This window comes from Pygoscelis adeliae, unplaced genomic scaffold (genome assembly GCF_000699105.1).
Source record: "Pygoscelis adeliae isolate BGI_AS28 unplaced genomic scaffold, ASM69910v1 Scaffold766, whole genome shotgun sequence".
NCBI classification, from domain to species: Eukaryota; Metazoa; Chordata; class Aves; order Sphenisciformes; family Spheniscidae; genus Pygoscelis; species Pygoscelis adeliae.
Genome location: NW_008825008.1, coordinates 188,030 through 189,831, shown reverse-complemented (window position 1 = coordinate 189,831; position 1,802 = coordinate 188,030). Strand labels below are relative to the sequence as shown.

Below are 1,802 nucleotides of genomic sequence, written 5' to 3'. Positions count from 1 at the left end.
AAACAAATTCCCTAGCACTGCCAAAGAATTCAAAGCCTTTTCCTGATCACAGTCAGGATTCCCCAGGATCAATGGATATACTCACAGTCCAGCCACATCAGGGACTCGATTACCACAGGGCCAAAGACATACCTGCTAAAAGGCATACTAAAAATTGTGCTCCATTTTGTAGCACAGATAAGACCTTTATCAGTGTTGAGGATGGGAGAGGAACTGTGATAATTTGTGATTTGCCTGAGCTGAACACTTTGCATTAGTAGCTGGTTTGTGCCTGCAGAGAGAACTCCCCACCAAAATTCAGCACCAAGCAGTAACAGGAGCCAGAGTAGCGGCTTGATATCTTGACAGTACCCATGTCATATCCCCAAAGATTTAGTATAACAGGGACCTTGTATTTTAAAACTACATCGACTCTGCATTAAGATGACATGGTGAAACTTCCTCCTGCTAGAGGAATGCAGAAGTTACGGTTCTTGTACTAGCTCCGATTTGCTCAAATTGCTTAAACATCATAGATTTAGGTTGCGTTTAATAATCCAGTATGTAACTGAAAATTATATATTCACAACCTGAAAAGTTAATCTTATTAAAAGCTACTACTTTGATATTACCTGACATTGTGCTAACACAGACTTTACACTTCAAGCAGCAGCTAAAACATAACTTATTGAATATGTTGACAACAAACCGGTGTATTTGTTCACTTAAGCTCTACAAAGGTTGGCTATGGAAAACTGATAGGGAGAAGACTGCAGAGAGGATTAATATGGGCATTCTGACCGTGCTTCTATGCCTCACTCTTCACATGAAGGAGAAAAATCCAAGCTCCCAGATCGATAGCTATCATTTTGCAATTTTAGAGGAACAAGAAGGAAACTTTTCTGCAATCTCTTGCAGCTGAACAAGCCATTTTTGCACATACAAATGTCAAACTCATTGCAGAGCGCAGGCCATGCTTGGAGTGGTACAGAACATTATCCCTTCTCGAGAGCCCTGAAGGATGCTCACCCGCGTGGCTCGGGAGTCTGCCATTTTCTACCACTGGCAGATGCTCTGCAGGTCCTCACAAAACACACAATAGAGGTGGCTTATAAGTACTGCTTGAAGCATCCACGGCTAGATCCTGGGGTAATATTCAGCTTATACACTTTTCAAGGGACTAATAATGTGATGAATTACAAACTCGATCAGAGAGAAGATGTCTCTGTGCAGGAGGTGCTGGAAACACAGGAACCTCTGGTGCCACTCTCCTGGCTGGCTCGGAGATGGAACAAAGCAGAGTGAACAAACCTCCCTACATGCCACAGCATGCACCAAGTATCCTGAGAGGGACAAGACTGCAGCACCTGGCTGCAAGTAACAGGAAAGGGGGACGAGCACAAAGAGCAAACACGCAGAAGCAGTGCTTGGCAGACCTGGACTGTCCTCGCCAGCCTCCTCTCCCACGATGCCGTTGCAGTACATGGCATGCAGCTCGATCTCCGTAGCTGGAAAGCCTTGGTCACACAGCGGGCACGACACACGGTCAGCAGCTGTAGGACTGCACTCAGACACAGTCCTGCCAGCATCTTCATCTCCACCAGCCTAAGGAAGAAGAAAAAATTAGCCAGACAGTTAATTGTGCCATTTCTCTTTTTTTGCTAGGTGCAGAGCTCCGTGTTGTCTGGTAGCTACTCACCCTCCCATAGACCCAGTTTTTCTTGGAAAGTTTTATTCTCCCTTCACCACATACCAGTCAGAAATAACACCACTGGCTGAGTAAACTGTGCAGCACTAATAACTAATTCTTCTTCCAAAGGCAA

The 1,802-nt window shown here is 44.9% G+C and overlaps 1 protein-coding gene across 1 annotated transcript in view; it reads right to left on the bottom strand.

The window, feature by feature from the left end:
• Positions 1 to 1,802, bottom strand: part of UIMC1 (ubiquitin interaction motif containing 1) — a 36,539-nt gene that overhangs the window by 8,238 nt on the left and 26,499 nt on the right. The window contains exon 10 of the mRNA XM_009326222.1: positions 1,416 to 1,584. Coding sequence (XP_009324497.1) covers positions 1,416 to 1,584 — 169 coding nt within the window. The remainder of the gene's footprint in view (positions 1 to 1,415; positions 1,585 to 1,802) is intronic.